This window comes from Arachis duranensis, chromosome 7 (genome assembly GCF_000817695.3).
Source record: "Arachis duranensis cultivar V14167 chromosome 7, aradu.V14167.gnm2.J7QH, whole genome shotgun sequence".
NCBI lineage: Eukaryota > Viridiplantae > Streptophyta > Magnoliopsida > Fabales > Fabaceae > Arachis > Arachis duranensis.
In genome coordinates this window covers 12316201-12335151 of record NC_029778.3, presented here as the reverse complement: position 1 = coordinate 12335151, position 18951 = coordinate 12316201, and the positions used below count along the sequence as shown (strand labels likewise).

At 31.1% G+C, this 18951-nt stretch overlaps 1 protein-coding gene across 1 annotated transcript; it reads left to right on the top strand.

Annotated features, from left to right (window-relative positions):
• The first annotated feature begins 1035 nt into the window (after positions 1-1035).
• LOC107457830 (pumilio homolog 2) lies at positions 1036-8378 on the top strand. Its single transcript, XM_016076000.3, has 9 exons — positions 1036-2024; positions 3121-4577; positions 4652-4793; positions 4995-5102; positions 5646-5858; positions 5948-6058; positions 6478-6672; positions 7039-7213; positions 7894-8378. Exons 1-9 carry the CDS (start codon positions 1458-1460, stop codon positions 7938-7940), a joined length of 3015 nt encoding a protein of 1004 aa, XP_015931486.1. The 5' UTR covers positions 1036-1457; the 3' UTR covers positions 7941-8378.
• The last annotated feature ends 10573 nt before the right edge of the window (positions 8379-18951 follow it).

Here is an 18951-nt window from a genome sequence, read left to right as displayed (position 1 = left end):
TATTTTTGAATGCATTAAATTAAATAAGTAGAAGGTTTTTTTTTTCATTTTTAGATCCTTTAATATGTGTTTTAGAGAAAAAATGTAAAAATAACACAATTTTATTTTAAAAGAGTCAATCCTAATGAATAATATAAAAATAAATAAAATATTTCTACGTTGAAATTTTGTCATACTATTTGTTACTTTATCATACTATTTGTTACTTTAGATTGAATAATAATAATAATAGTCTTTTTAAATTTTGTATATATATGTGATATATTAAAATTCGTAATTTTTAATAAATTTTAACAAAAATTTTATTTTTATAATATTTGAACTAATATTTTAGTGAGCCAAAAGTAAAAATCATGATATAAAGTAAATTACAAAAATATCAAAATTATCAAATTATTGATAGAAATATCTTTTGAAATTATTAAAAATATTTTTTAAAATATAAAAATAGCAAAAATAGTTACAATTTTTATGAGTAGAAAATAATTTTTGTATTTGATAAACTATTTATATATTTGATATTAAATTTTGTGAGAATATTAATTATTTAAAAGATGTATGTAAAAATAGAGTAAAATACTAAAATTTGATTTATATATTTTTTAGCAATAAAAAACTAAAAAATATATAAAAAAATATCCATTTCCTTTAAATTGGTCAAATTTTAGCAATAAAAATATCTGACAATATTTTGTAAAAAATTACATAAAAATATAATTTTTAATTTTTTTTAAAAATTATATTTAATAATAAAATATTTTATTACGTTAAAATATTTTAAGAATATTGTTATGCATATTTTGTTTTTGGTGAGGATATTGTTATGTATAATAAATTGAGAGAGTATTTTTCTTTAATGTTTAGAGATATTTTTTATAATTAAATCTCTTTGATTGAAGCCCCGCCTCCAGTGCGTTAATACGACATAAGAAAAAGCCCTAGGAGGTACTTGTAAGAAAACAAATCTTGACATCACCCTAAAAATATCTAAACCGTCCTTTGATCACATCCAACGGTCAAGATCTCTCTTGTGCTCGTTCTTATCGCACACACTCCCCTCCCCACTACGCCTACCTTCTTCTTCTTCTTCATCTCTCTACACTCACTCTACACTCTCCACACTCTTAACAAACTACTACTCATTCTTGTTCCTCTCCTAACATGGACCAACACATTTTCTTCTTCTATCCACATCCTTCACCTTCTCCATTCTGATCTCATTCCAATTACTACCCACAATTCAACACTACCAATAAAGTAACAACTTTTGCCCATTGCAAGCTTAACTCGCTTAACTCAATTACAGAGACGACATAAAAATTATAACTTGTTATGAATAAAAATTGTGTATACCTTAATCGATTCTAAGCTATTGGTGTACGAAAGCTTTAATCTTTCTGGCTGTTCGATTGTTTCTGTTAGTGCGTGTGTTTCTTTTGAGTTAATTTTGTATCTTGATGGTGAGTGACGGTTACTCGATGATGTCTGACGTGGTGATTCGATCTATGCCAAAGAGTCCTGAATATTTAGGGGTTTTGATGAGGCGGCAGCAAGAAGAGGCCGCCGAGAGGGAGAGGGAGCTAGCACGGTTGCGGAGTGGTTCAGCGCCACCCACTGTTGAAGGTTCGCTTGCCTCTGCGGCTGCGGCTGCAGGGTTTGGTGCTGGCGGCGGCGGAGGGAGGTATTTTGGAAGCGAGGAGGAGCTTCGTGCTGATCCGGCCTATGCAAATTATTACTACTCTAGTTCTAATCTGAACCCTCGACTGCCACCACCGCTAGTGTCCAAGGAGGACTGGCGGTTTGCGCAGCGGTTAAAGGGTAATGGTGGGAGGAGAGGTGGTGGTGGTGATGTAGAGGGTGATAGGTCCTTATTCTCAGTGCAGCCTGGTGGGTTTGAGGGGAAGGAGGAGACTGTAATTAAGCCGAGGAACGGTGCAGTGGAGTGGGGTGGCGGAGGTAGCGGCAATGGCCTGATAGGATTGGGACTTGGGAGTAGGCAGAGGAGCATTACTGAACTCCTTCAGGTGAGGATTTACGCCAATTTCTATATCTTGGTTTCCTTGATTGGAATTAGTTTGTTTGTGTTATTTCATGTTTATGTTTTTTGAAATTCCAGTTACTGTGATATAACTTATAAGAGATTCTAATTGAGAACAAATTGCTTTGTCATTTCATAAGAGAGGGTGCAATGTGAAGCACATTCACATGAATCTTTTTGTTATTGATCATGCATGGACTGCCCCAGGTTTATGTTTGATTGGTTGAGACACAGTTTCGTAGCAATGGCATTTATAAATCATGATATAATTGGTCGTGAAATTTGCTCCTTTAATTGATTTTGGTTGGCTAGCAAGCAAGGATGCTTTAAAAATGTCTGTTGTTTTGGTGCCGAATGTCCACTTAGGTTAATTAACAGATGCTTTAATTGCACCGTTCCATTGGATACTCCAATGTTACAAATGTTGTTTGTATTGTATTTGCATGATTAAGCTGAGAATGAAAGCACTTTTTTCTCCATCTTCCCCTTCAACGGTGGATTGGTGCTACTATTGTGGTTTTATTTAAGAGGTGCTGTGATGATTTCATATTCCCCTTAAGAATGTTACCATATGTGTTAGCTGTATCCTAATTTTATCAATGAATGCTATATCATTGTCTAGTATTGGCACCATATAAAATATCCATTCTTAAATCCTTGTCGTATCTATATTCTTACTTTGTATGCGCGTGTGTGACATCATTTCTAGTACCTGTGCTGTATCCAATGTTTTCACTTTCATTTGAGTATCATAAATGTTGGTTTCCCTCTCATTATCTCCAGTGGTGCGGTTGACTTGTCTATGAATATGGCTTTTAATGAGTTTTGAAGTCCTTCAATTTTTGGCTGACCGGTTTTCAATTTGATTTGAGCTCAATTCTAAGAATGTGCAGATAAATTTTGTTTGGATGCATTCAAAATTTAGAATCTGTGTTTGAAGTCTCTTCACTAATTATTTTTGCAATAAAATGACATTATTATTTTAATGGTGATCTTGAACTGAAATTTGTGTGTATTAGTAAATTATGTGCTAATGACATATTATCATTTTACACCGTTTAATATTTTATTTGTCTAAGCAGGATGAGTTAAATAATGCTACATCGGCTTCTAAGCATCCTCAGCGGCTTCCTAGCCGCAATGCGTTTGATGACATTGCTGAAAATTCCGAAACCCATTTTGCCTATCTGCATCAAGAATTGGATGCTTTGCAATCTGGAGGAAATAAGCAAGGCATGTCTGCTTCGCAAAATCATGTTGGTTTAGCATCTCAATCTTATGCTGCTGCCTTAGGAGCCTCCTTGTCAAGGAGCACAACCCCTGATGCTCAACTTCTACCTAGAGCCACTAGTCCTTGCCTTCCACCCATTGGTGATGGTAGGTCTAGCACTGCAGATAAAAGAAGTTCCAACGGTCATAACTCATTTAATGGTGTCTCATCGAGTGCAAATGAGCATGCAGATCTGGTGTCTGCTTTGGCTAGCATGAATATGTCTTCACATGACACAATAGATGATGAGAAGCATCCTAAATCACCAAGGCACAATGAATCAGATTATATTCATAATGTTAAAAAGCACTCGTTCCTAAACAAGCCTGATTCCTTGCGTGAAAGTTTTGGACTGGATTTGAGTAACACTTCAGTATATGCAAATGCAAATGAACAGTTGGAACCTCGTAAGGTTGGTGGAGTATCTGTTAATTCACACCTAAGAGGTCATTCGACATCAACTCTTACTAGCAGAGGTACTTCACCTGCTCAATATCAGAATCTTGATGACTTGAATACCTCGTATCCTAATTATGGCATTAGCGGGTATTCTGTTAATCCTCCATCACCATCCATGATGGCGAGCCAGCTCGGTAATGGCAACTTGCCTCCCTTTTTTGAAAATGCTGCAGCAGTGTCTGCACTGGGAGTGAATGCCATGGACTTTAGATCCTTGGGTGGAAGAGGGGCAACTTTAGATCCTTTGTTGCCTGCATCCGAGTTACAGAATGCAAGCAGGTTGGGAAGGCAGGCTGCAGGTAGCACTCATCAGCTGCCTTTGATGGATCCTTTGTATTATCAATATCTGAGAACCGGGGAAGTTGCTGCTGCAGCACAGCTTGCAGCCCTTAATGATTCTGCAATAAATAGGGAGCGCAATGTACTTGAAAAGGCTTATTTAGAATCATTGTTAGCCTCTCAAAAATCACAATTTGCTGTTCCTTACCTAGGCAAATCAGCTAGTTTGAACCACAACTCCTATGGAAGTCCATCATATGGTATGGGCATGTCATATCCAGGAAGTCCACTCGCTGGTTCTGTTTTCCCGAACTCCCTCTATGGGTCGGCTAGTCCTATGAGCCAAAGTGAACGGAGTATGCGCTTACCTGGGATGAGGAATGTGGCTGGCGGTTTCATGGGAGCCTGGAATACAGATGCTGTCGGCAACTTGGATGAGAAGTTTGCATCCTCCTTGCTGGATGAATTCAAAAGTAATAAAACCAAATGCTTTGAGCTTTCAGAAATTTCTGGCCATGTTGTTGAGTTCAGGTGGATACTGCCGCTTGTACTATGCTTTGCTACTTGACTTTGAACATTTAGCTAATTCATCTCACTTGAAACAGTGCTGATCAATATGGAAGCCGTTTTATTCAGCAGAAACTTGAGACAGCCTCAATGGATGAGAAAAATATGGTTTTTCATGAAATCATGCCAGAGGCTTTTGTTCTGATGACTGATGTCTTTGGTAATTATGTGATCCAGAAGGTAATTTCTCATTTTATTTATTTATTTATTTTTAACATTTTCACAGGTTACTCTCTTGATTTTGTTTTTTGTGCTTCTGTATTATTATTGTTCTTGTTGTTGTTGTTGTTGTTGATCATTTGGGTACCATTTTTTTATTAGAACGCAAAATACTCCTAAATGTGTTATATAGATGACTAACTTGTTCTGATTCATGTTTAGTTTTTTGAGCATGGCACAGCGGCACAAATAAGGGAATTGGCTGACCAAGTTACTGGTAATGTGCTGACCCTAAGTCTTCAAATGTACGGCTGCCGAGTTATCCAAAAGGTCTGCTCATCAATTTATCCAACTTATGATTGGTTTCCTTTATTATCTTCCTTGCTTACTTTGATATGTTTTACAATCTCCTACAGTTCTATGCCATGGGTTTCAGTTTGTTATGTGAGAAATGGCAAACATTTCACGGGTTCCAATTCTCTTTAATGTTATGGTCTATGTGGAAGGTCATATACATGTCACCCAACATTTAGGCACAAATTCTTTTTGGAACTGCCTTTGTGTTGCCCTCTTTTGAATGAGAAGCTTCGTTTTAGAGAATTTTCATGGCATTCTATAGAAATAACAAACTTAGCTATTTAAATTTTAATCTTATTTGGCATAATGTGTTTGGTAGTTTTTGCAACATTTTATATTTGCATATATGTATGCTTGATGCTTGGATCAATTTGTTTATTTTCATTTGTTCATTGTGTTTGGGATTGATATTTCGATTTGCTACTTGTGCTTTGAATGATTAATGATCTGTGAGTTCTGTGGATTGATGGCAAAGTTAACAATTCTCATTCTGTTTTCCCCCTATAACCTGTGTAGGCTATAGAAGTTGTTGAGGTAGATCAGCAGACTCAAATGGTGGCAGAGCTGGATGGTCATATTATGCGCTGTGTGCGCGATCAAAATGGGAACCATGTCATCCAGAAGTGTATTGAATGCGTACCTGAAAATGCAATCCAATTTATTGTTTCAACATTTTATGACCAAGTTGTGGCATTGTCAACTCATCCATATGGTTGCCGTGTTATTCAGGTCACATATGCATCTTTTGCTTTAGGTTGTTTAATTTATAGTGTCATAGATAGGCACTGTAATTCTAACCTTGTTAGTGTCACGAGCAGAGAGTCTTGGAATATTGCCATGATCCCAAAACACAGCAGATTATGATGGATGAGATTTTGCAGTCTGTTTGCATGTTAGCACAAGATCAATATGGGAACTATGTTGTACAGGTATGTCGTACTTAACATTTTCGTGTGACCCAATTATGTTGTATTTTCTGCCATGTTTGTTGCATTCACAATTTCACTTGGTTTATTCTCTCAAGTGTTGCTCCAAATGCTTTTGTTATAAATCAATGTTGATGGTATGCAAATATTGAATCATTTATGAAACAAAACAAGGTAAATCACAGATGGTAGGAGTAAACGCTATCCATATTGTGAATTGAGGTCATAATGAAATGCTGAACGTATGGTGGCTCTAGTGAATGCTATTGTTATTTTGCCAAGGTTTCGGTTATTAGAACATTTGTATTATTCTTTGGAGATGATTTATAATCTCATTTCCTGCCACGAGTTTTCGTTTGGACTTTTTGATTGCCTGTTTATCGCTCATATTTTCTTTAATTGTCGATTGTTTAAATTTTCAGCATGTGCTGGAGCATGGCAAGCCACATGAACGTTCATCTATAATAAAGAAACTAACGGGACAGATAGTGCAAATGAGCCAGCAGAAGTTTGCATCTAATGTTATTGAGAAGTGTCTTACTTTTGGGACACCGACAGAACGCCAAGTCCTTGTGAATGAGATGCTTGGCTCCACCGATGAGAATGAACCCCTTCAGGTTTGTGCTTGATCTGTCTTCCCCATTTCTTTCTCTCTCTTTTTGTTCTACTTTTTTCATTTGCTCTTCCTTCTTCCTATTGGACAAACAAGTTTCTTTTCTGTAACTGAAGGATGGAATGTAATAAAAAATATAGTTGACATAACTTTTGTTTGCTGAAGCAATACATCACGAGTTCTTATTTTTTTTTTTATTTTTAATTTTTTAAATAGTTCTTGTCTTGTGCTTGTTATCCTGCTAAACAAGTCTTGGTTATAATACTTGTCTATTTCACTTTTAGCAATAGCATGACTCTTATTTAATACTCAGCTGCTTTTGCTTCTGTCATTTTTTTAACACTTCTGCTTTTATATATTTTGATTTTAGGTTATGATGAAGGATCAATTTGCAAATTACGTTGTACAAAAAGTACTAGAAACTTGTGATGACCAGCAACTTGAGCTAATCTTGAATCGAATAAAGGTTCACCTCAATGCTTTGAAGAAATATACCTATGGAAAGCACATTGTCGCTCGCGTAGAGAAATTGGTTGCTGCTGGAGGTAATTTACTCTGCACTTATTTTACATTCAGTTTTTTCCCCCCTTAACATTTTTTAGCAATCATCCCAAATAGGTTTCCTCTTCTATTCATTGAATTCCAATGTAATTAACTGCATTTCTCTCAAATATCTGAGTGTTGCATTGGAATTTTTTTTTTCCATGTTAAGAAAAGTGTGCAAAGTAGATTCTTGGGTTGTACTTTCATCAGTTGACTTTAGTTAAGGAAATGAATTTTGAAGAAGCTATTGACATTTTGTGCAAAAGTGTTTTAGTCCCTATAATTTTGTTATTTGGTTTTGTGATTTTTATCCCTTTTAAGTATGTTTTTGGCCTTTATCACTTAGATTGTGTATTTATTAAAAAATGTTAGGTAACCACTTTTATCTTGCATTTGCCTTGCCTTTGAGCTAACATTAATAAATTCTCCATTTTTCCAAACTAAACCCTAAATATTTTCTATATTTATTAATACTAAAGAAGATTTAAAAATATTTGTAATTAAAAGGAAAAAAATTGTAATATTTTAAAGCCTCTAAATGTATATTATAAAATACTTGTCAGAACCAAAATGCAAACAATATTTGTAAGGAATAAAATCAAAACCATGGATTTTTTGTGCTGGCAGTTATTTCGTTATATGTTATGAAGCCTAACTAACTTTTGCATTTGATTGTATTCAGAGAGGAGAATCAGTGTTCTGACTCTAAATCCTGCACAGGTGGTATAGAAAACCAAGTTTGTGTACAGCTAACTGAGGTTTAATACAGCTCCTACTCTTTTTTTTGTTTGTACTCTTCCTTGTCTGTATGCAAAATATACAGCACAACTAATTTGATGCAATAAATTGTTAGTTGTACTCTTGAAACTGTACATTTATTTGTGTGAGGAGAAGATAGATACCTAGAAATCATGTTTAGCCTCAGGCTAAGCAGAGGGGGTCAAAGTGGTAAATGATGCATGATGCCTTTCATGTGGCACAGACACATGTATGGATTAAGTTTTTTTAAAAGTTGTAACTTGTAAAGGGAAGTGTTTGACTTGTACAAATTTTTACTAGTTTATTATGGGATTAACATGTATCCGGGATTTTTTTTTTTTATGCATGAGGTGTTTACAATGTATTTTTCTGGTTTTATATGAGAATATGAGAAATGTTAGAGGATCATTAGAATTTATTTGTTTTATTTTTGTCTTCTCTTTTTTTGTCTCTTTGAAATAGCATATCCCCATTTAAGTTGGGGGAGAATCTATGGTATGGATTGAAATAAATAAGGTTTTGAAAATGGAATCAATTATTGAACCATTTTATATATTGATTTATCAATTTAGAGGTTTAACAAATTAAATTGTAGTTCAACTAAAATGCTTGAATAATAATGAAATGATATATCAAATTCTAAATAAACAATAAGAATATAACTATATTTTAACTTAAATTTTAAAAATACACAAATTAAAATACATGTATAACACCAACAAAAGTCATCTAATCCTGTTTAAGTATACAATGATATAGCACAACAGTAAAGTAAACCAATTTGGGTTGGTCGAGTGGTCAGCTCACTCATCCGTTTAAGCAAGTGTCGGGGGTTTGAATTCCGTTTTGTGCTTACAGCAATTTATTAAATGAAGGTCAAATCCGCGATAGAGTAGTCTTGACCTATTGAGTTGGGGAATACCGTGGGCAAACAAAAAAAAAAATAGTACAACAATAACATTAAATAAATAATTAATTTAATTAACCATCAATATACTAAACATTATAATTTAGTGAAATTTACAACAAGAAGAAGCTAAATCTAAGTATCTAACAATAGGTAACAACAATAATTAATTAACGACTAAGTCTAAATTCTAAACAAACGACGAACTCGACTGAAAAAATAGCTGGTCACAAGGAGAGAGTATAGTAGCTAAATATGAAAAAGTATTAGGGTCTATTAGTTTAGTTGGATTTTTTCTCAATAAAAAAAATACATTTTAATTAAACAAATCACTTGGCTTTCAGTTTGGTCGTTTCATCAAATTTTGTCAATTTTTCGTTTTGTCACTGATTTTAAAGCAAACGATTTTGATTAAGAACCGAACTGACTTGGCCAACGATTCTCGATTTAACTGATTGAATTGACCGATTTGGTTCGATTTTAAGAACTATGGAAATAAACATGTATAGGTAATTAGGTATAGATGTGTGGCTACATTATTTAGTTGACACTTGATCCAACTGATTGTTGTTATTTTCAGAAGTGTAGAAAGTGGACCTCATAATCAGAAAGTGTTATCAGATTTGTCTTTCTTAATTGGAATGAGTGAGGTGTTAATGATATGTGATTTTTTCTTGTTGGGCCATTTATAAAGTGACAATTTCGATTCGGCTACTCTCTTCTTTTTGCTTCACATATTGTGGTAAAAAAAAATTTCATAGAACCCATTTTTTAATTTTTAATTGCATGTTATTATTCTCATATATTACAATTAATTTAATATTAAATTTTTTATGAAGATTTATTTATAATTAATTTGATACCAGAATAATAAATAATTTATTAATTTTACTTATAATGTACACGGTAATTTTAAAAGTATTGTTGTCAATAAATAAATATTGTACTATTTATATTTGCAACATAATTAACCTATTAATTAATAAAGTATTTATTGAATAGTATATAATTTTCATATTTGATATATACGAAGTTACCTTAGATATTTTCTTGACAAACTAAGTACGTATGTTAACCATCTTGTATGAAAATCTAACATTGAGATGTTTTATTTTAATTTTTAAATAATTATTTTATGCCACACAAAATTATATTTTACCTTAAGATGAAAATTATCTTCTCCAATAACATGATATGAATTAAAAGGATTTTTTTATTGTTCATTATTATAAATTTTTAAAAAATTCAAGATATGCTTAATTTTTTATGCATACTATTTCCAATATATATCTTCATGATAAAAATAATCAAAATATGACGTCTAAAAATTTTGCTAGGGTTTTTTCAAAAGAAGATGATCTGGTGCAATAAAGTATTAAAAAAGTCAAACAAGAGAAGATTTTAATTTAAATACTTAGGGAAATATCATGATATTTCATCGAAGGTGGGGCTCTTTCCTAGTGAAGATTGCTATAATGTACAAAGAATCCTTGTTATCGATACCAGAATCTTCTATACATGAAGATAATGATTCTTTTGATGACATTGATGAAGAATCTCCGAATTCGGAAGACCAATGGTATAGTGATGAAGAGGAGGTTATCAACAAGGAGAAGTCTTTTGATCCATGTCCTCATATTCTTGTTTCCAAAAGAGGAGTTCGACGAATGGTGTAAACCATGGCACGTTGCCCTAATAGTTAAAGTGTTTGGAAAGAGAGTAGATTTAGAATTCATGGAAAGGTAAGATTAATGTTATCGATATGGATCATGATTATTTTTTTATTTATTTTTCAGAGGAGGAAGATTATTCTGATGCCTTACTTAGAGGATCATGAATAATTGCTGGACATTATCTCATTGTTTAAAGATGGAGACCCTTCTTCCTTGGGTCAGAAAAGACAGTTAAGAAGATAGCATCTTGGATCAGAATACCAAACTTTTCTATTGAGCTCTATAATCATCAATTTCTATCCTGTGTGGGTTCTGCTATTGGTAACATGTTAAAGATAGACCAAGCAACCTCTATATTCTCAAGAGGGCGTTTTTCAAGAATTTGTGTAGAAATTGATTTAATGAAATAATTGATCCCTAAGATTTCTATCCTCGGAAGCACTCTAAACACCGAGTATGAAGGGCTTCACCTAATTTATTTTTCATGTGGAAAGTATGGACACAAGTTAGAGCTTTGCGCAGAAGCACCGCTAGGCACAAACGAACAAAGCCCCGAGGCTAACTCCGGTGAACCGTTGGGAGCAAGTGCACTCGAAAATTCTGCCGCTGATGGTGATTGGAATATTAACAAAGATACGGCCTTGTATGCACAACATGAATTTCGCCTCAATCAGGATCCCATGTTTTGGGTCGTGGATGACGGTTAGACACCATGAAAATCAAGGGATCTAATTATGGGAGAGATTCTCATATCTCTAAGGAAGGAAATAATACGAAAGGAGATAGTGGTAATAAAAAGGGCTCGAGATTTGATATCCTAGGTGAGGAAAATATGGGTACGATGCATGCGGATGATTTGCATGAGGATCAACCATTAGAAGAGACCGAGAAGTATGGGCCGACGACATCCCTAATCCAAAAAGCCTTAGATATCCTAACCAAGTACCAAAAAGGGTATTCAAGGCTGGTGCTGAAAAGAACCCACAAAATACTAGGAAGGCCCCAAATTCCAAGAATGGGCCCACTCAACCCAACCAACCCAATAAAGGAGGTAAATTTAAACAGAAGCTTCTCCGCACCCCATCAAACTCTCTCGAAACCACGTCACCCTCCTCTCAAGGTGAATGAAAAAAAAAAGAATTCTGAAGTTGAAGCCATGGAGTTGGCCATCTTAGAGAATATGAGAATCCTGTAGAATAAGCATTGGGAAGCCTTTTTGGCGATGAAAAATTCTAGCTCTAGCTCCGAATTACCCTTAGCCATGGTGAGGCCCCTTTTCTCCTCTCAACCTTCGAGGATCCCTGTAACAAATTTATCCCTAATCAGGGAGGTTCCGCTAGACAAACTGTCTGACGACAACATAGTTATATCCGTTGAAGACCCTATTGGAGAAAATCATTAAATCTGTGATCAGAGCATAGGGACCACTGGAGAAAATTCCCAAGCTTGATCTTTCTTTCTTGTATGCTGACCCATTTTTACCTTATTTTGTTAATGATGAATCTTATCGCTTAAAATTGTTGTAATGCAGGTGCTAAAACCTTCCCCTCTTTTATTAGAGATATCAAAATGGAGTATGATGTGAATTTTTTAATTCTGATGGAAACTCGTATAAGTGGTGACCGTGGTAAAGCTATTCGTGATAAGTTAGGCTTTGATAGCAGTTTTATTGAGAAAATCCAGGCCGGTCTGGAGGTATATGGTGCATGTGAAATTCTAATATCTGAAAAGTTGATATTTTATAACACCAGAGATAATTTATCCATCTAAATATTGAGAATAGTAACTTCCTCCTCAGATGCTCACTGCCATTATGGGAGCCCTCAAAGGGAGCATTGCAAGATTCTCTGGGATAGCATCGTATTTTAAATTATGATATCAATCTTCCTTGGTGCTTAATTGGAGACTTTAATGCTCTGCTACATAGTTTAGAAAGAAAATGAGGATCAAGTAACCAAAATCTGGGAGCCTGTATTGATTTTAATAATTGTATTTTGAATTATGGTCTCATTGATATTGATTTTTCAGGATGACCTTTCACTTGGAAAAAGGGTAACATAGCTGAAAGACTTGATAGAAGTTTGAATAATATTGATTAGCAATTTTTTTTTTCTGGAAGCTAAAATTAAACACATTTCTATGTTCAAATCAAATCACTCTCTGATATACCTTCAATTTGCGCCATCGCTGCCCCCAATAGGAGAAGGCGTCACTAAATTTTAAAATTCTTTCATAATCTAGAATTCAAATTTCTTTGGTCACATTTTGAAAAAGAAGAACCAGATTATTAGAAGATTTCAGGGAATAGCTTCTAGCCTTAGTACCAATGGGAACCATTTCTTGGAGAAGCTTTAAGTTAATCTTTAGAAGGAGTATGAATATATCCTAATTCAAGAAGAGATTTTATGGTTTCAAAGGCCTCGATGCAAATGGATCGAGTTTGGGATCGGAATACCAAATATTTTCATGAAACAACTATGGCCAGAAAAAGAAGGAATAAAGTTGAAGATCTCCAAAATGATGATGAAAACTGGATCTCAAACAGCATTGATTTGAAAAATATGGCCACGTCTTTCTACTCTACTCTTTATTCTGATAATATTCTTGGTTCTTCTTATATTTTAAATAAAATCTTTTCCATTATAAATATTGATGAGATATTTAATTATTTATATAAAATATATCTTTAATAAGATAATTGATTTAGTAGCTGATTTTTAGTGTGTACACTATTTTCTTTATTTGACAAAGGTGTTTGTCTTTTTGAAAAACATAAGTATTTCAATTTATATTTGGTAAATATGTTTAGTTCTAAAATATGTTTTTAGAAAGCAGACAAAAAATTAGATGATTCCATTAAATAGGTCCATCCCTTTGTGCTCATTTTTTGAAAGAAATTCTAAACATAAATTGTTGTAACCATAGTTAACGAATTAACATAAAGTACAATGTCCTGAGACGATTTATATAAATATACAAAGAGGGAATTTGTGTGTTGAAAATTCATTTAGCAATTTATGTAAAGTTGGCTACTCTTTAATTTATTTAAGTAAAAAAGTCTATTTCTATATCTAATTTAGCTTTTGTATCATGTAACATACAACTTCATGTATAATAGTATTTTCTTAATCTCCTCTCTTGAGTTCTAACATAGTATCAGAGTCATGGTATTTTTTTTTAAAATGATAAATTTTGTTTTTGATGAAACCACCATACTTTTCTTCTCAAGTATTCTTCTTTTTCATGTGTTTTCTCTCTCTCTTTTTTTTTTCTTTATTTTGATGTTTCCTTACCTAACCGATGACCAGATCAACATTCAACATCTTCCACCCATTATTCCAACCCGCACCCATATCCAACCCGGTTCTGGCCCGCGCCTTGACTAGACTCGCTTCAATGTTGACCCTGCGTTAATTTGAATTTACTCAGTCGCTGATGCAGCTCCATCAACCACTCACGTGTGACCACGTGTCAATAGGTTGCTGACGTGGTAAGTGACATGTCTACTGACGTGATTAGTGATGTGCTAGTCTTCGGGGATCCCTCTTTAAATATTTTAGTGTCTTCTTTTCGATTTTACCCTCCCTTTTTTTTAATTTTTGCTCCAATCTTATCATTTTTCATCTTTGTGGGATATTTACATATTCTTATGGAGAAACTAGATATCTTTTTTTTTTTGCCACCTTCTGATAGTTTGTCATCTTTCTGACAGTTTATCACTTTTTTGTTAGTTTGCCACTTATTCAGCATTTTGCCATTTGTTCGGCAGTTTCGTTTGTACTACTTTCGATAATTTCGTTTGTGCTTTCTGCAACAGTTTCATTTGTCCTTTTTTGGTAGTTCTGTCTGTGTTTTTGTTTCGACAATTTCATCTGTGCTCTGTTCTAGCAGTTTCGTCTGCATCCGTTCTATCAGTTTTTTTTATTAAGTTATTTTAAATAAATTTCAAACTCAAATTGCCATTTGAATTTAAGAGGTGATATTAGAGTAATAATAAGTAGTTGAGAGTTAGTAGTGGTTAGTAGTTAATAGATAAATATTTATGAGACTAGTTTGTAATATTTCTATATATAGTTTAGAAAAACTTTCACATGTACCATATACTTTATTGGTATAGCGCTGTACCAGGTACAATATGGTAGTCGGTTAAAATTTTGTCTTCACGTGTGATGCATAATTCCAAAAATATCCTTGTAATTTTAATAGAATGACGCGAGGGGTAGTGAATGAGCAGTGACAATATGACTAAATAATGAAGAGAGATGATGGAATACATTGAAGTTGGCTTTGACTGACTTGTACTGGATGTGCTTGCTTGGTGCAGGTCATATAATTGAAAGTGAACAAAAACTGTTATTTCAACTATGGTTGAGCCTTTTTCTTATGCTGGAACAAAATTTTTTTAAATAAATATTTTATTTTATTTATTGATATATATGGACACAATTTACATTTTTTATATCCTATTACTTATCTGGTTACAAAAACAAAATATCTTATTACTTATCTCATTTATATACATAAATTTTAAATAATAAAATGGATAAATTGTGATACATAAAAATTGACATATTTATAATTAATTTGTTTACATTGTAAATAAGATATATAAGATATATAGTGACAAAACTAAAAAATTTTAAAAGTAAGAACAAAAATATATATATTGAAATAAATTTTGTGAACATTATTAATTATACTAAAAATATAATAGAGATATGAAAATTAAAAAGTGTTAGTGAATACTTTCAATCTTAAAATACTATTCATATATAATTTATAAAAAAATATTTTTGTCATTTCTAAAACTTGAACTTACAACCTCTTAATTAAATTATAAATAATTTATCATCTTTATTAATTTTACTTTTATTTACTTGTATGCATATTTAATAATAAAAAATAAATTAATTGGTACATTAGCGTTTATTGATACACTAGTATTTATAATTTAAAACTAAAATTATATATAAATACCAAAAAAGCTAAACCTGTGTATGAAAAATATGTTTATATAAAATAATAGAAACTTAATTTACAAATATTTTTCTTTTTTTTAATAATTAAATTTTTATATATTTTTTAATTTGATTTTGATATACTGTCAGATTAAAAATTTTATGCATCTATTTAATTATGTATTATAATTAACAACATTATCTTTTACAATAATCATGTAAATAGTTATTTAAAAGAATAAATGCGATTAAATGATTATGTAAAAAAATATACATATTATTCATATCCTGCCCCAAATGATAAGCCAGACTCAAATTAAGCTAAAAGGCCTAATCTATAAGATTGGCCTCCATCGCCTATCCGACCTCCTCAAAAAGATCGGGCTCAAAGTGAGCAGATACCTAACACTTATTGTTGATCGAAAATATTTTCGATAAGAGCAAGTTGATTCAGAGTGAGTTAGGTATAGTCTCTCGGGAGGATATACGCATGAGCATGAGTTTGGAAGTGATTGGCACCGATTTGGATTTTGATTGTTTTGTTAATCGAGTAAGCCTAATCGGGTAGGAGATTCGATTCGATAAATCGAGTAAGGCTTTCGATGAGTTGGTCGAATGAGTTATGGAAGTGGGAGAGTTAGTGGCTTCTATCACACGAAGAAATCATGGGGAATATCTACAATCACGCGACAGAAACGGTTACCAAAAGGGATTGCATTTCAAAATTGTAATTTTGTATTTAATTGTAATTAATTGTAAATTAATTGTCAGTTATGTAAGATGGCCTATAAATACTAAGAAGTGTTAGAGAATAAGGGTTTGAACTTTTACTCATAAAAACACTCAAGCACACTCACGTCTCAGGAAATTACTGAGTCTGCAATCGAGTAATCTTTTTTGTAGGGTTCCTTCCATCTTCATTTCTTCTCTTTCAATTTACTTTACTTTTCTGTAAATTTAACATTTAAAGTGAATTTGTTTATTAAGTATTCTCTATTTTTATTATTTAATTTATCTTCCTGCATTTTAAATTCTTATGTCGAAGTCCTTTGATCCCGTCAAAGGCATTTTATCGTTTTTCTTTAATTTCAATTTAAACTTTTTCACTTTCCGTACATTTATTTTTCAAAAACTTTAATTTCTAAGTTTTCATTATCAATTTACAATTTTTTTTTATTCTTTAGTTTTAATATTAGTTTAATCGAAGACGCTTTGATACACTTTTAGAAAACTGGTACTCGCACATAGGAGTAGGTTTTGTTTTCAGACCACTAGATATCGAACCACCATCGATTTGGTAAAAATCGACAAAATACTTATCTAAGTAACTGTTTTCGTAAATCTCTCTCCCATTTTTAGAAGAAAGATCTCAACAACGCTAAGATAAAATGACAATTATTCACTATCAGAAGTAAAACTATTTCAACGGTGATTATTGCTTCTTCTTCTATAAATACCCTATACACTCGGATACCTCTAATAATTTAATTTAGACTAATTTAAAAAATAAAAATCAATATATTTTATTTGATTGAATGACATATAATGACATATTATAACAAATGTTTTAGTTGGATAGTGGATTAAAAAAAATTCAAATATATGGAGCAGTATTTTGAGAACCTGCTAAAAACTAGATACCGCACATGCTAATTGGTAAAAATTTTGGTAAATTGCCTTCTTTATTTTTAACGTGTTTAAAATTGGTTACATCACGTATTCTAATACAATCGAACAATATATTTTATCAGATATTTTTAAACATTAATAATTAAGTGATAATAAAAAATAATAAATTTTAATAATTTTTTAATATTTTTTATTATTTAATAAAAATATAAATATCTATATAGATAAATAATTTAATATAAAAATTAATTTTTCTAACAAAATAAAGTTTAAAAAATAATTTGATAATTAAAATTTATTAAAAACTAAAATAATATTTCATAAAAATTAAATATCGATCTAGTCATAAATTAATTAGCACTAACTTATTATGACTAAGACTAGTAATTTTGTCAAAGGCAAATTTTTAATTTTTTGTTGTTAGAATCTCTTCTACTGTTAATAAGTGAAATAGATACATTGATAATGAATTAATCATGATATTAATGAATAGTAAATTTTATAATTTGTATATAATTTAATATAGTTATTCAAGTAGAAGAAAATATAAAATAAAATATTATGTATTTTAAAAAAAGATATAGGTATTTAATATTATAATTGTACAAAGTTACATATTTATTTTTTGTTTTTATTTTTGTATTATTATAATTGACATATTTATTAATCTTCTTATGTAGTGTTTGTTTTACTGTTTTATTTTTGTTTTTTATTGAAGTTATTTTTTTTTATATCTTTTTGTAGAAATGAAATATTTTTAAAATATCAGTTTGTTTGAGTTTTGTACTATCTTTTTTATTTTATCTTTGTATATAATTTTTTATTTGAAGATATTTTCTGAATATTTTATATTTTTTTCTTGTGTAATGTCTTCATTAATATACATTTTTTATTTAAAAATATTAGTATTTGTGTTAGTTTTTATATTTTTTAAGAAGTAAAAACTTTATTTAAATATACAATATAAATGGTATTTGAATAAGAGAACTTTTTTAGTATTATCTATTTTATTTATCAAAATAGAATAACAGATCATTTTATTACATAATAAATATAAGAATAATAATAGATCTTTTTATTTTGTAAAAAAATAAAAAATATTTCAAATAAAAACAGAAGAATTAAAAAATAATTTAATTAGATAAGATCAATTAACCACTTAAATTGACGTAGAATAATATTAAAAAATGAAAAAATTAACAATGCATTTAAAAATTATCTTAAATTCTGTTTTAGTATATTATTAATAGATATATAGATAGATAAACTAGTAAATTAGTAGGTATAAAAGTATCTTTTAATTTCTTTTTATTTATTAAATATATATAATTATTACAATACAAGANTTATTAGAATTTATTATTTTTTGTCATTATTTAGTTATTAATTTAATTTTTTAGTCTAATAGTCTAATAATATACTTTATTCTATCTTTTTAAATATTAATGACTAATTAATGACAAAAATAATAAACTTTGATAATTTTCTAATATTTTTTATAAAAAATACATTAAATTTATCTTTTTTTAATTTCTAACAATTTCTATATTGTTAAAAATATTATTTGATTGAATCTTACTTTCAATTATACCGATATGATAAAGGATTATCTTTTTTTAATATCAGAACAAAAAATTTTATGTTATAATGTATTATAATACTTATGTAATACTTGAAATAATAAGACCAAAAATAATGCTGGAAAAAAATTATACAAAAATAATGTACCAAAAATCATTCACTACCCAGAAATTAATACAAGAAAAACCATGCACCAAAAAGGTTTATTAGCCGTGCAATAAGGGAATAAGCCA